Source organism: Hemiscyllium ocellatum, chromosome 19 (genome assembly GCF_020745735.1).
Source record: "Hemiscyllium ocellatum isolate sHemOce1 chromosome 19, sHemOce1.pat.X.cur, whole genome shotgun sequence".
In the NCBI taxonomy this organism is placed as follows: domain Eukaryota; kingdom Metazoa; phylum Chordata; class Chondrichthyes; order Orectolobiformes; family Hemiscylliidae; genus Hemiscyllium; species Hemiscyllium ocellatum.
In genome coordinates this window covers 25535722-25553772 of record NC_083419.1, presented here as the reverse complement: position 1 = coordinate 25553772, position 18051 = coordinate 25535722, and the positions used below count along the sequence as shown (strand labels likewise).

The window sequence follows — 18051 nt, the reverse complement described above, 5'->3', positions numbered from 1 at the left end:
AAAATGATTGCTAAGAAAAAGTGGTATTTATGCTGAAGATCTCTCCTTCACTGTCTCATAAAAGTTGAAATAAATTCCTTTTCTCAATCTTGAAAAACTTAATTGGTCCAAACAATGTTAATTATAAAGCATCTTTATAACAATATAAAAATCACTATTAACATCATAAATGAAATATAAGGCTGAATTTTAAAAGAATTTGATTAAATGAAAACATTCTAACTTTGTGTAGGTCATCAGTGAGACCATCTCAAAAATGAGATGTTCTAATTTAGGGCTTTAGTACTTGGTGCCACTGAAGTTTCCCATAAACAAGTTTCACACTCCATCTGCCCGATAAACATAGTGATCCCTCTAAACCCTCACGATTGTACTTATTGGATATTTGATCTGACCACATAAGCAGTGTACCTGTTTTCATAAAGAGAAGATCAGATAATTTGCCAGTCCATACTGTGTTTATAAATTACTACTGACCTTTCTTAAATTATCCAAGTACAGATTTTCAGTAACTATATACTTAATTGTTCTCAACCAAAATGTTTACTGTATTTCAAATGATACAAAACTAATTTGTTATATTTTAAAAAAAAATGTGAAAGAAGGGGGTGGTATCATGATCATTGACGTAGCAACAGACAAATATCTTGAATCCCCAGACAGCTGTCTACCCATACGAGGTATGTGAGGTATTTTTTCTAGCATTTTATACGTCTTCAAAGGGATTTGACAATGTTATTAAACTATTTGATTTGAACTACGTTCCAAAACCTGGGGACAAATTCTACAAATTCTGTCAACTCGTATGACTAGGTTTTTGACATTACAAACAATATCTAGCAACTTCATAAAAAAAAGGCACAACTTTATAGCTAATGGTAGTAAAACAACAGACTCATATTTGGATCTCTTATTACTAAGCTTAAGAGGAGGCATGGTTGCTGGAGTGGTGCCACTTGAGATTAATTAGTATAGATGGGAGAGATAACCTGCCTGTCTGCTCAAATGAGGTCAAGAATGGTTATCAGAGGCTGTTCTTAAGGGGATTAAATGAGTAAGATTCTGAACAACAGCAAGATTCATGGAATGATAGTCCTCAGCTTGTGTATATACTATTCTGTACAACAATAACACCACTCAGAAATCTGACACCATTTGCTTAAATATTTATTGTTCATGATACAATTTAATTAAACTAACTGGTTAAAAAAATTCACTTGCTCTTTGCAAAATGAATCTGCACAACTGGACTTTTATTGTGAAACATACAATTATACATATGCAAAATTCCATATTCTGATTAGCTCCGGATCATGCTTTTAAACTGATCCAAGTAGTATGTGTACTAAAGGAAATGCCAAATACATGACCAAAGGAAATTGTACAGTGTAGGACTTGCCATGCATTGTACTGCTCATAGGCTAAGCTGGAACATTAAACTACTCATTCTTTATGAAGTCACCTTCAATACTTTCAATCGGAAATGGCACATATGCTTTTACACTGTACTTTGAGGGGTCTCCAAATGATTTAATTTTCAGAAATATTCATTTTTTTTGGTGTTAAGACTATTGATGAATTTTAAATAAATGGGACAATTCTGAAGGGAATAAAGAAAGGTTATGTACATAAACAAATCTTTAAAGCTGGCAGGAGAAGTTGAGAAAATGAGAAAAGCCTAGAAAAAGAGGCAAAGTCCCAGACTTTCATGGAGGAGCAAATTACTGCAGATGCTGGAATCTGTACTGAAAACAACAAATGCTCGAAACCACAGTGAATCAAGCAGCATCCACAGAGAGAAAGCAGGCTAATGTTTCGAGTCTACATGACACTCATCAGAACTGAAGTGCAGAGGAGGCAGACTCCGCAGGCCATGAAACTGATGGGCAAGGTCCAACCGCAGAAATCCCACCCCAATATCTAAGAGATCCAATTTTTGCCAGGGAGAGGGTTTGGGCCATGATTCACACAGGAGATAAACCTGAAATTAGCATCATGATTTGGACTCCATGCAGAACTCAAAGAGATCTCATTTTCCCTACTGCAAAGGTCATAATCCACGGAGTACATCAAAACACTCTTGAAGTGTGGACAATGTCTATTTAATTATAATGACCTGAAATTGTTTAAATTCCCAAATATTTAAAGATAACAGATTTTAAAAATAGGCTGAATGTACCAGTAACGATTAAAAATAAATCTGAATTATGTTGCTTCAGCTGCTCGTTGGTGTAACACCTCTTCTTGCAGTTTCAATAGTAACTTACTAACATTTCCATAAGGTCCTTATATGGCTATCTTCCAAAATCTAAGAGATCTTGTCAGAGAGTTTGAGTTCACAGTTTTATTGACAAACTAATGAGCAGATTAAAGGATTAATTGTGTTTGACATGGGTTATGAGTAGAAGTTTGTTATACAGGAGATGAAGCACTTCAACTGTATAAAATGATTTGAATGGGCTTTCATGAAGTGGACATTTAAAAAAAAAAGTCAGTCATGAAATTTGTATTCGACTTTGAATTTTATTTTATCTCATTGCTATACGGAGGTTTGAATATGGTAGTTTCTGGGTGAGTTGCCATATGACATTTAAAGAGTCTTGGGGGGAGAAAGGATGGGGATACAAGCTGAAGGGAAGGCATACATTGTCATGAAGACTGGGTAGATGAATAGCCTGAACTGGTATAAAGTGACATGGGGGCTATAAGGGGTCATGGGAATAAGTATGAGGCCAAAATGGTGAGGGGGTGCTAGGAGTTAAGGCCCGACAGCCTAAAATTATATAACATCACTGGACCAAAATCTCAGAACTGAAGTGGCTGATCTAACCAGTTTGATTGATCATTCAATCGTCTCAATGGCTGCTTTCATTTCGCATCTCACAATAACTGACAGCATGTCACCTCTCCCAAGTGAAGCTAACAATATTCAGGAGCTTTTTTTAACCCATGAAGAAGGATTCTGATTTAGCTACCCACCATTGTGGCAAAAATCAGACTCAAATGTTACAATACTAAAGACCACCAATCAATCATATCATATCTGCACCAGCTCTCCAACTAAGGGACATAGCCTTATGCATTCTTCTGCCTTTGCACATTGTGCCTTCCTATACACATTCCCATTGCTCCATTATGCCTCAACTGAACCTGTCTTCATCATAATTCCAGGCAGTATATTCCAGACCCGACCTACTAATTGTTTCTCTCTCATCATAGTCATTCACTGCCAGATGTGGCTGGGCCACATAAACCACTATAATCTACTGCATAGTAGAAAGATAAACCACAACCTCTTTGTTATTTTGCAAACACCCATTCTTTCCGATGTGCATTGTGAAGCTTGTGGACTTCGTTGTCGCTGACATTAAGTGAATGTGTCGCTGACATTAAGTGAATATGTCACTGCCATTCCTCCCCAGACGAAACTCCCTTGAAAGTCCCCCTCCCAAATTTGAATGTTTCTAGTTTTTCATCTATTTGCTCTTTCTACAAATACTCTCTCCAAGCTCGTCTTCCCTCAACCCTACTTCCACTAAATCTTGGCCAAACACAAATTCCTGCCTCCCATGTTAACTGATATTGTCAAATGATTCTCTTTCCTCAAGTTCATCGCCCAAATCCACACACATCTTCCAGAACTTCATGTTTAAATTCCTCAAATCAATACTTCTAGATATTACTCTTATCAAAGTCACGATTTGCATGATGCAGGACTACAGCAAAAGTAAACTAACCCTCATCTTTCTCCATCTCTCTGCAGACTCAGACATAGTTGCCCACAAACCTTTTCCAACACCTCTCCAAAGACATCCAGGTGGCTGGGTCCGCAGTCAATTGCTTTTGTTCTTATTTATCCAGTTATAGTCAGAGCATCACTTACAATGGCTTCTCTTTGAGCTTCTGCATGTTGGGTTTCCTTTGACAACAGTATACAAAAGCACTGCCAGTTTCCACATATAGAGTAGTCATCTGTCACAGAATGTATCAACTTTCTGAATCATTACATTGTCTCATCACTAATGGACTACTTGAATGATATCCAGAATCGGATGAGGAAAACTTCCTCCATTAAGTATTGACAAAACTAAACCATCAATTATGTCCCCACCAAAATTTCTGCTCCTTCACCAACCAACTGAGCTCACATCTTTAATGTCATGCTTGACACATAGAGGTTTCTGACCACAGACCATTATTGCTACCTCATGTGATTCTGACCTTGATTCGCCCTTGTGCCTTTATCACATCTAGTCTTGACTATTCCAAAGTCACATTGGCTGGTTTTCTATGTTCCACCCTCCTAACTTGATTCTTTCAAAATATCTACTGCCCATGTTTTCAGTTGCACCACGTATCATTTATCCAAAACTCAGGTTTGGTGATCTACCCTGGCAATTGGTTGAATAACATCCTGATTTTTTTTTAAACTATCCATGTCATGATCTTCCCTGTCCCTTTGATTGCCTCAATCCCACAATGCTCCAACATATCCCCACTCAGCTAATTTTGGCCTCTTCAAGCCTTGCCAAATTTACTTGCTCCATCATTGGGGTTTGCCTCTGATTGTCTAGGTCACCAACCCTCGAATATCCTGTCCATCTACCTCATGTTCTTCCTTAAAACCTACTTGAGGAAACTTTTGGTCATCTAATCTAATAATATTTCTAAAAAAAAACTGTGGCTCCACTTGAAACTTTTCTTTCACAATGTTCCTGTTGGGAGTGCAAAATTGTATTAACGTGAAGTGTTACATAAACAAGTCAATACTGCTGGTTGTAACTAGTATGAGCGCCAGGGCTCCTAGTTTGAGACTAATCTAAAATAGCAACTTCAAAGAGCGTGCAAATCGGATGAACCTTTTAAATTCATTTCTAATTAAAGGTCAGCGGTTATTCGCCCTCATTCCTGAATTGCTATTTCAAATATGCCCCAATCTGCCCGGTTGAAACACACAGCTAACCTTTGCAATTTCACACTCCTCAGATGCAACTAGAAAGTATTGCATGTAATGAGCAGATAGCGCGAAATATTTAATCGCAGCTTAAATATTAGAATTCTGATTTTAACAACTGAACTTGGCAGGGACATTCTTTCGCAGTAGAACAGTCCAGGGCGCACTGACGGAAAACGCCGATGCCTCCCAGCTCTAATTTTACTGTCGGTCCAGTTATCAAACAAACCGACTGTAATTATCACCAAGACTCGGCGTTTCTTAAAGACTACTCCGTCCCCCATCAGCCGCAACCTCTGCAACTCTGGTGGGAGGGGAGGAGAAGGGCGAAGAAAATGTTCTTTTTCAATCTGCTTCTTTTCAAGTCTTGCAGTGAGCAAACGGGAAATTGACGTTAAAGAAAATGTATTGCGAAATGTAACCTATCAGTAGCTTCTGCGCGCGTTTAACATATTCACAAAAAAACACACACACACACTGCCGTCCCCAGCATCAGCAGATCTCTCGCCAAATCGTCACTGTGGTCCATCAACGCTACAGGGAACATAAATACTGAAAAGTAAAGACCAATCACACTTCAAGCTGCAAGCCTTCCAAACTACAATTTTATTTCTTTTGCGACAGATTGAGGAAACACTCGGGAGGATTGTGCGGATAGATTAAGACTCTTGCCTTACCTCTTTCCAGCATAAGCGGCTGCAGTGTTGTCGCCATGTCTGCAGCAGCCTCAGAAAAGGAGGAGGGAGATCGCGGGGAGTGTGAGAAAGAGAGCACCGGCTGGAGTGACGCGGCTCACACTGCAGCCACGACGGGCTTACAGAGAGAGAGAGAGACTGCGTTCATCAGGCACGCACGCACACACACTCACCCACCCCCAAAGCACCTCACCCAGGATGGCCTGAGTGAGGCACTTCCTCGTACATTACTATGTAACACTGGAAATGTGAACGACCTCAGACGCGCTGCTCAGTATCATGCATTTCCACTGCAACACTCCTTGGATGATTAGAAATTGGCAGCAGCAGGGACAAGTTCAGATATTCAAAATCTGTTTAAAATTTCATAAGTTTGTGACGGAATTGAGAGACTGAAGAACTGCTAAGACATCCGAAATATCAATTTCGAGACATTAAATTTAGTGAATTTACCAAGAGGTCCCTTCTCTCCTTCACCTGCCCAAAATCAAAGCCAGTGGGAAAAAAACCTCATCGAGGGAAATGAGAAGAAACGACTACCTTCTTAGACAGAGATGAAGGTTGAAATGTCAGATGTCTACTCAACACTGAAGAATACAGACACCATTCCACTGGGCCAACCAAGATCCTTATTCCATTGGTTCATGCAGCTGTCCAAACCAACATCAATGTTCTCAATAAGAATTATGTAATATTGCATCTTGACAACACAAAATGGTAGATCCATCAAATATTTCTTTAAAGCTGCATTTCAAAATTGCTTGGGCAATTCAATGGGTTTCATTAACATTTTCTAACCTTACTTTCCACAATAAAGTACAGCAGAACTTTCAATCATGGCCAATATATTCCTCAACACCATTCTCCTGCCTTCTCCATGTAATCATAGATTCCCTTACTCATAAGAACCTGTCATAAATACACTCATGTATTGACTTATGTTTGAAGTCTGTAATTTATATATTGCCTTTCATGACCACTGAACATCTCAGAGTGATTTCTGCTAATGAATTACTTTTGAAGTGGATTGGAATTGGACATTGGAAGCATAGCTAATTGGAAACATAGCAGATTGCAGTTTGAAGGGTTTACTATGCACAATGTGTCAATGACTCGATAATCTGCTTTTGTGATGTTCACTCAGGAACAGACATTGGCCAAATATAATGGATAACTCCCTGCTCTTCCAAATAATGCCATCATTAAATATTTGATTTCCAACACGGAAAGGGCTTTGGTTTAACGTCTTATTTGAACAAATCTGTGTCTCATGATCCTATCCCATTAGCTTCCTGACAAAGGAGCAGCTCTCTGAAAGCTTGTACTTCAAAATAAACCTGTTGGACGATAACCTGGTGTTGTGTGATTTTTAACTTTGTCCACCCCAGTCCAACACCAGCATCTCCACATTATTTGAAAGAGGCACGTTCAACAGTGCTGAACTCTCTGGGACTTCACTGGAATGTCAGCCCAGATTTTTCAGCTCAAGACCAGAAGTGCAAATTCAAACCAGACTTATCACTGAATTGAAGGCATTATCACATAACTCCATATCCAGGTATCCCATTAAGTTTCCTTAAATCATTTCAATCTGGTTTCTGCTCACCCATTTTCAAGATCATCATGGCTAAAGCCACTAATAATTGAACTTACTCAATGCTAAGGTTGAGTTTAGGAGTCATTGAATACCCCAAAATAGTGATCAATGTCAATCAATAGGTTAATTCAAGTCCATAATGAGATAGTGAGGACTGTAGATATTGGAGGAGTCACAGTTAATAAAGTGTGGTGTTAGAAGAAACACAGCAGGTCAAGCAGCAGCTGAAGAGCAAGAGAGTCAACATTTCTGGCTTAATGATGAAGATTAAGCCTGAAACATCGACTCTCTTGTTCTTCAGATGTTGCATGACCTGCTGTGCTTTTTCCAGTGTCACAATTTATTGTCCCATAATGTAATTCCTGATGAAGGGCTCTGGCCCGAAACGTTGAATTTCCTGTTCCTTGGATGCTGCCTGACCTGCTGTGCTTTAATAAGCAACACATTTTCAGCCATAATGTAGTTAGACAGGGAAATTCCACAAACGGGTGACAGCAATTTACTGGTTCCAGGAGGCAAACAGATTGATGAAGCTAATCTGTGCAACTGGAGGTATCAGCTTCTTTCCACTTTCTGAACCAACTGAGGTGCTAAGAAGCTCTTATTTTGGTCTTCCTCCATCTGAAAACCCAATTGCTAGACAAGATTGCATCATTTATTCCTGAGTACCTGTTATATTTTTTGCAGGGCAACTTGCTTGAATAGCATTGGCCAATGACCAAAGGTCAAATGTCCAAGGTGCCACCTCCCTGCTGTCCATCAGTTTGGCTGCAGTCAACTTCAGCTTTTCTCATGCTGGAAGCCATTAATTAACACCTGATAGACACTCAAATATAAAAGGGGTACACAAAGTGCCACGGAACTCTCTGGAGTAATATCAACATAGTTAATAACTTTGCCTCATCTGGGCACTTTGTATTTTTTCAATGACAGAAAAGAGGTAATTTTTTTGCCAGTGATCTTAGGCCACGCCTATGAACACCATAAGAATTCTATAATTTTTAATGAAAATTACCACTTGAGTATTGTTTGAAAAGACATGTAACAGTATAATTGTTGGATTCCTCTTATATTGGTATTCTTGCAATTCTTTCGATGAGTACAAGATGAAAGTTTTAAACAAAATGTATCTTTTATATCAGCAATACTCAAGTTCTGTATTACCAAATGACTAAAATTACAATGCAAAATGTTATTACAAAGATCATGGAATGTTATTTTTTCATCCCTTGAAATTACTACTCAACAAAATCAATTGTTCAATTTTCATCCAATAGCTATCTTATGTGTTTTATCCCTGTGGTAGTGCCCCAACTTGATTCCACTCCTATTTACTCCAGTGAAATCAGGACATTTCTGTAATGACTTTTTCTTGCCATTACACAATCTTCTTGATCATGCAACAAAGATTCATCCTGGGCTCCTACCTTCTTCTAGTCTATGTGTGCCCTGAGTGATATCATTTGGAGACATGTGGTTTGTGAATGGGAAAAAAATCAGTAAATACACCATCATCCATGGCATGTGCAAGCATATTGTTATGAAGCTGTCAAACCAGTATGGGGTGAATTTCTCTACCAACTTCCAAAAGCCTTGTGATTGACTGTGTAGAGTCCTTGGTCAGGTGAACAGGCCTGGTGTTGAGGTTCATGTTTGGTTATTGTCACTTCTCCTGGAGTTATCTAAATGCAAACTATATCAGTACTTCCTCAATCATTCCTGAAACTGTATTCAATATCTGACAACATGTCCAGGATGAAGTACTCCATTAATTAGTTGAGAATGATCCCAACAATGATTTTGCTGGTGCTGGAGAGGATTAAGATTCCTCAATGATTGTTGCAAAGTTAGTCAGTCCAATGCCCCTTCTACAGATGGATAGTGGCAGCATCTTGGTATTCTCATGGGATGGATCCTTTCTCCCATGTAAATTAAAATAGTTCAGAGAATTTCTTTACCAAGTGTTAACCTCCAGCTACATAGCCTCTGCCTGTTATAGTATTAGAGTTCAGCTCTACATAAGCAACCTTTGGAACAATGTGTCTGCGTCATGCCAAAATGTTCAACCACTTTTCTTCAACTGCCTTCAGAAGCTTCTGAAATTCAGATGGCAATACAAAATACCAGTAACTGAGGTGATCAACTCAGCTAGCACACCATATGGAGAAAGCCACAACTGAGTTGGCCTGGTCTTGTGGTCAGAATGCCAGAAACCTGCTCACCAAAACAAATCATCTGGTCTCTGGATCGTTAGAAGCTAGACGTATGACCCAAGACACACATTGGGAATCCTTGAAGACACAACAAACTGTCCTCCATGGAAATTGCTTACAAGAGGTAATTGGTCTCCTTCCTAAGGCCTTCTGCAAAACACTTTGACTCAGTTCCACAATCATTACTTGGATAAGTTTTGAAGGAAATATCAGACAAGTTGACCCCCAATCATTACACTGACTTCCCCAATCCCGAGTCTTCATCCCAATACTTCCTAACACCAAACACCACATCAACTAATCCTCAGCTGAATCTTACACAAACTAACTACTCCTCTGAATATGATGCCACCCTAATTTCTTACCATCTTCTGACTAGTCCTCCAATTCAACCCAATAACCCCTAACAATGTTACTCCTGATTACCTAACTACCCTAACATCTACCAAACAACAGCCCCTGACCTGACTTTTCTATCTCCTGAACTCTTGATGGAGGGTCAACTCTACTGCTCCTTACATGCTGCCTGCTGTGCTCTACCAGTGCCACACTTTTCAACTCTGACTCTCCAGTATTTGCAGTCCTTACTATCTCCTTGTTTAGCTCATGATCTATCTATGACCTATCTACAACCCACCAATCCCCTTATCCAAATATCAGTCTCACACATCTACCACCTCACCCAGCAGCTTCCTAATCACCTACTTACCTCCACCTCAACCAACATGCTATCCTATGCAATTTCCAAATCACTCACCTAATACACCCAGCTGTCATCTGACCCCCCTCCCACTTACACATCACTTGTTGTCATCCATTTACCAATATTCATACTGAACATTTAAATAACCAGATGGCAGGAAATGTCATAAAATGTCAACATATACTGTCTTCCCCCAATTCTGCTTTGCTGCAGCAAACTTCTCCAAGGGACACTGCATTCCATATTTCTGGGACTGTAAGAGCTGGAAAAACTGCAAAGCAACGTGGAGCAGTGTCAAGGTAGATGAACATTTGAGTAGAGTGACAATCCAACAATGATTGCCACTTCTTGGAAGAATGAGGCCTTTGAGGCTGAGGTGCATTGGAATTGAAAAGTTGGAATATTTCATTCTTTTCTCTCACCTCATTAAAGTTAATTGGCCTGAAACATTAATTCTGTTCTTTCTCTACAGATATTGCATGACCTATTGAGTATTTCAAGCAATTTCCATTTTTACTTCGCACCTTTATTGGTGCATGAAGTCTTTGGCAAATGCTATTTATACATAGAGAGAAGGGATGAAATGATTATCATGTAGAATGTCAAATATTGGTGCGTTACGAGGCAATTCAGCTTTTTATATCAGATGTATTAAATGTTATTGTGATCAAAATACTTCATTTTGTTTTTTGTACAATACAAACACAGATGCCATAACCCAAGATCACAGAGCTGGGTCTACAAATATTTTGTACAGTCAATTCATACTGGAAATACACAAAATGTTACAGGGCACTGACAAGAGTGGAAGATCTATCAGTCTATGAACTTTATAAGAAATATATTTTCTTAAAACAGTTGCCTGTGGTTGAGCAATGGGTCACAGAAATAAGAAGTAGATACGGTTAACCGGAAGTCAATTCTCTTAAAAAATGCTAGGTCATTATTGCTCAAGCCCAACACAGTGAAAAATGTTCATAATATTGAAGAGAAGGTGCCTATATTACTAGGGAAGGTTGTGGCCTAGCCAGGGAGAACACATAATCCAATTTGATGACCTTTATTCATTATATGCAGATTTGCGCTGTCTGAAAAGGATCAACAGCTCCCACTGTGAACTATTATTGATTATCCTGCAGCCAACAAAAGAATGATTATATATTTCACAAAGCAAACTGGATAAAGAGGTCTCTTTTAAATCTAGTAAACTTTTTAAAAATAATGACTTCATGTTTTAATGGTAATGGTTTAACGTATTTTTCAAATCTGCTGGATTTGCAAATGTGTGTAATGTAACTAATTTAGGGTAATACGTCCTTTCTACATGTCCCACAGAAAAGATTTCTTGCAAGTTCTTGCAGTTTCCTTACGTTGTGATGCTTGAAACCTAAAATCATTTCATTTGTTCATGACTTCAAGGTGAATTCCTTACTCTTGTATCATATAGTGAAAACATTTTGTGCACAGACACTATAAATCATTTTTGTGAGAGAAACTGAAACAAATAGGTCAAATGTCAAAACACATAATTTCAGTCCTTTATTTTTTATCAAATACATTTAGGGTTGACTTCCCCAAAATGGCCTCTAGCTTGTTTCGGTAAATGTAATACTTTTTTCTATTAATTTTGCGTCATTTGTCAAAGTTAAGAAAAATGTGCGGAGTACAGTTTTGTAGCTTTTAATGTGTCTGTGACCAGGAAGGTTCTCATATTTGAAGTTGTTCCACTGGTGTTTTTGTCACACAGGAACTTAACATGGATAATTCAGAAAATACTGCTAAAACATGTTGGAAATATACAAAATGTTTGTGCATACCATGTTCACATATCATAACTTAAGATTTTCTAGCACTCCTTTTTTGGCTTGTAAGAAAAATCAACATTGATAGTGGAAAGTTATGTCTGTGGGTATTATCAAAAATGTATAAAATTCTGACTTCATATGCACAATTAGCCAACATCCAAAGTTATTTCATAATTATAGCACCCTTGAATTGCCCCAAATATCTTTGCAGTAAATTAAATATTTTTGAAATATTGTTACCGTTGTCAACTTGGCAATCAAAAGAAAAAAAAAGTACCTTTAATTACTTTAAGCCACTTTGCACCCAGTTAGATTCTTTTGAAATATCATTCCTGTTGTAATGCGGAAAAGGCAGTAGATATGAGAAAAAATTACCAGTTAAACAATTTTTGGTCTCTGGCTTGAGTGATAAATATTGGCCAGGTCAATAGGAGAACGCTTCCTATTTTCTTTGACAGCTTTAATGCAAACTTGTCAATTCAACTCAGAGAGCAGACTAGCCTTTGTTTTAACCTCTCTTCTAGCCAGAACAGTTTTTTTGCTCTTCCACACTCTATGAAAGTACTGTCAAGATTCAGACTTGAATTCCTGCTGTTTGCCCTTACATGATCACCTCTCCACATCCATCTCTTGCCCTGTAGCATTTGCTCAGGGATCGGCTTATCATTTGAGCTACGTGACATTGATGGCTTCAAACGTTATGAACTACTTTTGAAGGTACCATCAGCATGTACAGCTCCTGAAACAGTTGGATTGTCAGCTATTAAAAATAGCTGAGTATTTAGAGTTCAGGATGAGCACGTTCCTGTGAAAATGAATGATAAGGATTGCAAGATTTTGGATGACAAGTAAAATTGAAAGCTTAACCAAAAGGAAAAGGAGGCATAGGAAACCGAAGATAGACAGAGCTCAAACATAGCAGGAAAGAACTCAAACAGGGATTAAGGAAAGCTAAAAAGGACCATGAAATGTCTTTGACAAACAGGATGAAGGAAAATCTCAAGGCATTTTACACATATATAAGGAGCAAGAGGGGATGACTAAAGGACAAAGGAAGGAATGTACACTTATAGCTGGAGGAAATAAGTAGGTCCTCAATGAATACTTTTCATCGGTATTCATAAAGGAGAAGGTATGGTGGATGGTGAGTCTTGGAAAGGGTTTGTAGAACTTCTAGGGTATATCAATATAAAAAAAGGTGTTGGATGTTTGAAAAGCATTAAAGTAGATAAGTCCCCAGACCTGATGGATCTATCCCAGCATGCTGAGGGAGGCAGGTCAGGAAATTGCTGGCGCCTTGTAGAAAAAAACTTTGTATCCTCTTTAGCCAGAGAAGAAGTCCCAGAGGACTCGAGAATAGCATATCTTGTTCCTTTGTTTAAGAAGGGCAAAAGCGATAATCCAGGAAATTACAGGCCAGATAGGCTTACATCAGTGGAAACAAAAATTATTGGAGAAGATTCATAGGGATAGGATTCACTCTGGTTTTGGAAACACATTGTCTTATTAGTGATAGACCTTGGAGTGCAGATTCATAGCTTCTTGAAAGTGGAGTTGCATGTAAATAGGATAGTGAAGGTGTTTGGTATGCTTTCCTTTATTGGTCAGAGTATTGAGTACAGGAGTTGGGAGGTCATGTTGCTGGACAGGACATTGGTTGGGCCACTGTTGAATACTGCGTGCAATTCTGGTCTCCTTCTTATTGGTAAGATGTTGTAAAACTTGAAAGGGTTCAGGAAAGATTTACAAGGATGTTGCCAGGGTTGGAGGATTTGAGCTATAGGGAGAGGTTGAACAGGCTGGGGTTGTTTTCTCTGGAGCGTCGAAGGCTGAGGGGTGACCTTATAGAGGTTTACAAAATTATGAGGGGCATGGATAAGGTAAATAGGCAAAGTCTTTTCCCTGGGGTCAGGGAGACCAGAACCAGAGGGCATAGGTTTAGGGTCAGAGGGGAAAGATATAAAAGAGATCTACGGGGCAACTTTTTCATGCAGAGGGTGGTACGTGTATGGAATGAGCAGCCAGAGGAAGTGGTGGAGGCTGGTACAAGGGAAAACTGCCCCAGTCTGTTCAGCCACTCCCTGTAGTTCAGAGTCTCCAACCCTGGCGACATCCTTGTAAATCTTTTATGAACCCTTTCAAGTTTTACATCTTTCCAATAGGAAGGAGACCAGAATTGCACGCAATATTCCAACAGTGGCCTAACCAATGTCCTGTACAGCCGCAACATGACCTCCTGTACTCAATACTCTGACCAATAAAGGAAAGCATACCAAACGCTTTCTTAACTATCCTATCTACCTGCGACGCCACTTTCAAGGAGTTATGAACCTGCACTCCAAGGTCTGTTTGTTCAGCAACACTCCCTAGGACCTTACCATTAAGTCCTGCTAAGATTTGCTGTCCCAAAATGGAGCACCTCGCATTTATCTGAATTAAACTCCATCTGCCACTTCTCAGCCCATTGGCCCATCTGGTCCAGATTCTGTTGTAATCTGAGGTAACCCTCTTCGCTGTCCACTACACCTCCAATTTTGGTGTCATCTGCAAACTCACAAACTGTACCTCTTATGCTAGCATTCAAATCATTTATGTAAATGACAAAAAGTAGAGTTCCCAGCACCGATCCTTGCGGCATTCCACTGGTCACAGGCCTCCAGTCTGAAAAACAACCCTCCACCACCCTGTCTTCTACCTTTGAGTTAGTTCTGTATTCAAATGGCTAGTTGTCCATGCATTCCATGAGATATAACCTTGCTAATCATCTCCGATGGGGAACCTTGTCGAATGCCTTACTGAAGTCCATATAGATCACATCTACCGCTCTGCCCTCATCAATCCTCTTTGTTACTTCTTCAAAAAACTCATTCAAGTTCATGAGACATGATTTCCCATGCACAAAGCCATGTTGACTATCCCGAATCAGCCCTTGCCTTTCCAAATACATGTACATCCTGTCCCTCAGGATTCCCTCCAACAACTTGCCCACCACCGGGATCAGGCGCACTGGCTTATAGTTCCCTGGCTTGTCCTTACCACCCTTCTTAAACAATGAGATTACGTTTGCCAACCTCCAATCTTCCGGCACCTCACCTGTGACTATCGATATCTCAGCAAGAGGCCCAGCAATCACTTCTCTAGCTTCCCACAGAATTCTCGGGTACACCTGATCAGATCCTGGGGATTTATCCACCTTTAACCGTTTCAAGACATCCAGCACTTCCTCCTCTTTAATCTGGACAATTTGCAAGATGTCACCATCATATTTCCCTACAGACTATACCTTCCGTATCTTTTCCCATAGTAAATACTGATGCAAAATATTAATTTATTATCTCCCCCATTTTCTGTGGCTCCACACAAAGACTGCCTTGCTGATCTTTGAGGGGCTCTATTCTCTCCCTAGTTACCCTTTTGTCCTTAATATATTTGTAAAACCCCTTTGGATTCTCCTTAATTATATTTGCCAAAGCTATCTCATGTCCCCTTTTTGCCCTCCTGATTTCCCTCTTAAGTATACTCCTACTTTCTTTATACTCTTCTAAGGATTCACTCGATCTATCCTGTCTGCACCTGACATGTGCTTCTTTCTTTTTCTTAACCAAACTTTCAATTTCTTTAGTTATCCAGCCTTCCCTTTCACCCTGACAGGAATATACTTTCTCTGGATTCTTGTTATCACATTACTGAAGGCTTCCCATTTTCCAGCCATCCCTTTACCTGCGAACATCTGCTTCCAATCGTTCTTGCCTAATACCGTCAAAATTGGCCTTTCTCTAATTTAGAGCTTCAACTTTTAGATCTGGTCTATCCTTTTCCATCACTATTTTAAAACGAATAGAATTATGGTCACTGGCCCCAAAGTGCTCCCCCACTGACCCCTCAGTCACCTGCTCTGCCTTTTTCCCAAGAGTAGGTCAAGTTTTGCACCTTCTCTAGTAGGTACATCCAAATACTGAATCAGAAAATAGTCTTGTACACACTTCAGAAATTCCTCTCCATCTAAACCTTTAACACTATGGCAGTTCCAGTTGATGTTTGGAAAGTTAAAATCCCCTAACATAACCACCTTATTATTCTTACAGATAGCTGAGACTTCCTTACAAGTTTGTTTCTCAAATTCCCTCTGACTATTAGGGGGTCTATAATACAATCCCAATAAGGTGATCATCCCTTTCTTATTTCTCAATTCCACCCAAATAACTTCCCTGGATGTATTTCCGGGAATATCCTCCCTGAGCACAGCTGTAATGCTATCCCTTCCCAAAAATGCCACTCCCCCTCCTCTTTTTCCTCCCTTTCTGTCCTTCCTGTAGCATTTGTATCCTGAAACAGTCAGCTGCCAGTCCTGCCCATCCCTGAGCCATGTTTCTGTAATTGCTATGATATCCCAGTCCCACGTTCCTAACCATGCCCTAAGTTCATCTGCCTTCCCTGTTAGGCCCCTTGCATTGAAATAAATGCAGTTTAATTTATTAGTCCTACCTTGTTCCTGCTTGCCCTGACTGTTTGACTCACTTCTGTTCTCAGCTGTACCCTTCTCAGATCGATCTCTTTCCTCACTATCTCTCTGGGTCCCACTCAAATTAAATAAAATAGTGTTAAACTAAATTACAATCTAATAAAATTAAATTACATTACACTATTCTACTCCATCGCACCTCCACCAAAGCTCCCGTCCACAGGAGCAACAATTATACCCGTATTTAGTAGGCCCTCTCCCCTGGGGTCCCTGGGACCACCAAATATGGCCCTCACGGCTATATGAAGGCCCTAATCAGTATTGCCGATAGGTCCATGTCTACGTATTTTAGAAATGGCTGCCATGTCTCATAAAATTGCTCTGTTCCATGGTGCACCATATCCGTCAGATAATCTTGGGGACATGCTCCATCACAAGTCTGCACCACCCTGCAAGACCTGGAGGTTTTTCTGATATCCAGTTCATTAGAATGTTCTTCCTCGCACAGTATGTAAGAATGTTAAATAGCCTTTTCCTGTGCTCACCCTGAGAGGGCAGATTTGGTAATCCCAAAAGAAGAGATAATGGATCCTGCTTAACCTCAATTCCCAGGATCTTCTCCAGCTCATTCACTATGGTACCTCAATATCTGCGAATTTTGTAGCAGGACCAAAAGCAATGTGTGAGGGTGCCTAAAAGGAAACTGCATTCTGTTCTCCAGCTTCAGTACTTTCACCAATCTCCCCGCGGGCATGACTTCTGACTTTGTAAAATTTATCCTGTATCCCAAAAAAACTGCCACATGTTTTGTATTAGCCAGGGTACAGACTTTTCCAGGTTAGCCAGAAACAGAAGAACATCATCTTCATAAAGAATAATTTTGTATTCCTCAATTCCCACCTTTGGTGCCACTATTTCAGGGTCCTTTTGGATGGCCTCCACCAATGGCTCAATTACCAAGGTAAACAGCAGTGGCGAGAGAGGACATCCCTTTCGGCTGCCTGTTCCCCCACCAAAATTGTTCAATTTGACACCATTCGTGAAAACTGCCACCTTTGGAGTCTCTATACAACACTACACCCACCTGCTGAAGGCACGCCCAACCAAAACAGTAGAGAACATCAAAGAGATATGATAATTCCACCCGATCAAAAGCCTTTTCTGCATCCAGGGAGACCACCAAGTCTGGAATCAATCGCTGCTGATATACTTGCACTATGTTTAATATCCTCCCGATATTATTGGAAGATATATTGCGGCTGTTGATAAAACCTGTCTGGTCCCCTTTTATAATAACAGGGAACAACCTCAGAGCCAGGACTTATGATAAAATCTTGAAGTCTATCTTCAACAACGGGATAGGTCTGGACGACACGCCATCCTCAGTGTCTATCCCTTTCTTTAAAATAAGGGAGATATTGGTCTCCCTATGAGAGGGCGGAAGGCGGTCCTGGCTATATGAATGACTATACATCTTCAGAAGGGATTCAGCTAATGTGTATAAATACCTTGTAAAACTACTCGGGAACCCGTCTGGACAGGGTGCCTTGCCACCTTGGAACTGAGTTACTGCCTCTTGCACCTCGTGTTTCATCAGAAGTACATTTAAAAGGGAGGCCTGC

At 39.9% G+C, this 18051-nt stretch overlaps 1 protein-coding gene across 2 annotated transcripts in view; it reads right to left on the bottom strand.

Annotated features, from left to right (window-relative positions):
- The window catches only part of lin7a (lin-7 homolog A (C. elegans)), a 68000-nt gene extending 62310 nt beyond the window's left edge, over positions 1–5690 (bottom strand). For both annotated transcript variants that reach the window (XM_060839306.1, XM_060839305.1), the window contains exon 1: positions 5632–5690. In XM_060839306.1, the coding sequence (XP_060695289.1) occupies positions 5632–5668 (37 nt within the window). In that variant the 5' untranslated portion in view covers positions 5669–5690. The remainder of the gene's footprint in view (positions 1–5631) is intronic.
- Between the last annotated feature and the right edge of the window lie 12361 nt (positions 5691–18051).